The sequence below is a fragment of the Lottia gigantea genome, assembly GCF_000327385.1.
Source record: "Lottia gigantea unplaced genomic scaffold LOTGIsca_1057, whole genome shotgun sequence".
Lineage (NCBI taxonomy): Eukaryota > Metazoa > Mollusca > Gastropoda > Lottiidae > Lottia > Lottia gigantea.
Window position 1 is genome coordinate 16131 of NW_008706894.1, and position 3094 is coordinate 19224.

General features: G+C 32.4%; 1 protein-coding gene across 1 annotated transcript in view; it reads right to left on the bottom strand.

Moving 5' to 3' along the window:
* LOTGIDRAFT_176351 (hypothetical protein) overlaps positions 1–2908 on the bottom strand; it is a gene marked incomplete at both ends in the record, with an annotated part of 5726 nt that extends 2818 nt beyond the window's left edge. Inside the window, 6 exons of the mRNA XM_009046736.1 lie at positions 172–357; positions 728–909; positions 1256–1403; positions 1973–2118; positions 2444–2536; positions 2773–2908. Coding sequence (XP_009044984.1) covers positions 172–357; positions 728–909; positions 1256–1403; positions 1973–2118; positions 2444–2536; positions 2773–2908 — 891 coding nt within the window. The remainder of the gene's footprint in view (positions 1–171; positions 358–727; positions 910–1255; positions 1404–1972; positions 2119–2443; positions 2537–2772) is intronic.
* Positions 2909–3094: the final 186 nt, after the last annotated feature.

A 3094-nucleotide genomic window follows, 5' to 3' on the forward strand; every position in this document is an offset into this window, starting at 1 on the left:
GCTTTGGTCTTAAAGTGTACTGTATTGGATGTAGCATATGTTCCATATACAACTGAGCAATCCCACTAATAGTACAATAGATACAGGTTTCCAACTAGCATTATTTCAATGAATATATGAAATTGAATATATGAAATATAGTTTCTTTTCATTTCGAGCAAGAAACCTTACCTTTGTAGGTCCATTCTGGGGTCCATTGAGTGCTTCCTGTTCTTTCTTCAATGCTTCCGCCTCAGCAGCTCTAGCCTTAGCCTTTCTTTCTTTATATAGAGCTTTTCTACTTTCTGGGTTGGGTTTCTTTTTTCCTTTACCCCTTCTTTTATCCCAAACTGCTGTATTGTCGGCTGCTTCTGCATTCTGAAAAAACAAATTGACATTTTGAGGACATTCTTAAGCCCATAAGAGTTAACGTAGTTCATAAGTTCATCATAAAACTTTACTACAATAACTAGTATGTCAGGTGTCTCTTACATTTTGCAGCTCTGCAACTGGGTTTCTCATTCTCCGGAATTAGCTTTAAGATAGTTCATTTGGTATTCTCATTACTCATGTTTATAACAAATAAAAACAACTAGACTTTATGACATGAACTAACACTTGGCTATACCATAAAAGCACTGTCAATGGCATCAGAATTATATTTGAAATCTACACCTTGCAGACAACCATCAAAACCGCTATAGGCTACCCAACTACCATTTGTCAATCAAAAATCAAAATGACTTACTTCTTTTTCTGGATTTTCTTCTGCAACTTCATTTTCCTCCTCTCCATCTTTTTGTTGATTATAATCTACAGGTTTACGTGAGCCGTCTGCTTTTATAAAATCTTCTAATGGTCTACGTTTTAATATGACTGTTACCGTGACAATAGATCCTGCTGTAACACTGTTATCTTCGTCATCTAATACTGTTAATAAAATAATCAATGTGTCACTTAAGTTTAAGGTTTCATTCTTGGATGATAATAAACAATATCACCAAGTGGTGTCTATATCTGCCAAGTGTCTTCTGGAGTGTTTAAGAGCAATTTCAGATACAGGGGTGACACTATTAATTAAATTTCATGTGGGTGAATAAAGAAGTAAAAGAAAGAAACAACAGAAACAAAGTGGTAGTAAAAATAAATATAGACAATGCCATACCATGTGTAATAAAGTAAATCATGACTGCAGCTATGATTAAAGTAGTAAATCAAGATAATAAACATAGGCCATGTGCAAAGAGATAATATTTGTAACAAAGTAATTACAAACCTTCAGTGTTGACTATCATTTCTACGTCAGGCATTTTAGCTAACACACTGATTACATCAAGATATTCATCATCACCTAAACTACGGAATAATGGTCGTCTTTCTTCTTCTTTTAATGTAGCTATATCTTTTAAACATCTCACTGGTTTCTACAATAATATAAATATACAGATAAATATAGCTAAATATAACTTACAGAGAGCTGAAATTAAGCCAAGAGGTTCTGAAATTGAGCTCCCTCTAGTTTATAACTTATTTTATAGCTTTCATTGGCTGATAATGCAAATACTTATGACAATATCCTTTCAGAAACTTTAATACTTATTTCAAATTCGGAGTATCAAAATAATTATATCTACACCCCATACACAAATATTCTAGGGTCTGTTTTCTTCCTTTACTTAAGAATCAATTGTAATACTGTCATTATAGAAAATGATCAAATCAAAATCTTTAAAAATCAAACAGTTTATTTCTCTAGCCAGATTGGGCAACATTTTATACATAAAATATAAGATGCTTAAAGTTTGGACAGGGCACAATCTGGCAAAGTTAATGGGTATATGCTAATTTTTGTTGGTAAAGAGTCTTTACTTTAGCATAACTTAAAGCATATGACATCATCATTATGTGGCGTCTCTTGGTAACGACTAGTTCATCAACAGTATGTATCGTGTAATGGCGTCATAGACTAGTGTAAAATACGTTAAATACTGACCTTTCCTCTGTTTAGTTGACGTAACATATCATTTGTCATATGAGGCAGTTGTAAGAAGGGACTAGCTTTCTCCTCTAGAGCCTGTACTACCATTTGACTGATCTTCATTATATTCTCTATGGTGTCTAATCTAGGGGCTTGATGAACTACAAAGAAATAAATCCAAGTTTTGAAATGAAAGAATGTGAGGTATTAAATCCTACCTTTCATACCTGATTTTACTGATAAATATCACAAAAATTTAATGAATCTACTTTTCGGACCTGTTTGGGCTAGAGAGAACAAAATTAAGCCAAACAAAGTCATACAGTGTGCAATGAAGTGTGCCAGAGAAATTTTGCTTCTACTTAGAGTAACTTTGCACGTCTCCTTAATGTTTCTAACTGTCTAGGGGTCTTTATGTAACATACCAACTATCTTATAGTACCATCAAATCAATTTGAATTTCAGATGAAACAAAACTCAACTTACTTCTACCAGCCATTGCCATTGAAACTTGATTAGCACAAATATTGACCATTTCATTGATAAGATATGTGCTTTTCTTTAATATATATTGTAAATCTGAAATATATAAAATAAGCTTACATAATGATTTATGAGATGGACATGGAAGATTTTTTTTTAGAGGAAATCACACTAAAGTGCCTGTTTCATTTTGAACTGATAAACCCCAAAGGGTAACAATATTATATAATAAATAACCTTGATGCTCTTCAATGAAATACCTTAAGACTTATCCAAAAACTGTTTTTATTTTCATGGCAATAATCAATGTAGCTTTTGTTGCAAAAACTCACCCATTTCCTGTTCATTAGGAACTGTTTCAATCCTCTGAAAGTGAGCCATTAATAAAGCTCTAGCTTTAACACTGTATGGATAACATAATGGTCTTTCTTTATTCTTCTCTTGCATATGTGGTAATAACTTCATCAGCTGGAATAGAAATTAAATGTAAATAAAATAGCAACCTCTATTATGTGATTTTTCTTTTCAGCAAACAGCAGGGGAAGATTCCAAAAATTTAAGAGCAGCTCCAAAAAGTTGAATAAGTGCAAATTTTTTGGAGTTTTTAAAAATGAAGATTACATCATAAAATGCATGACCTACATTCATGCATAT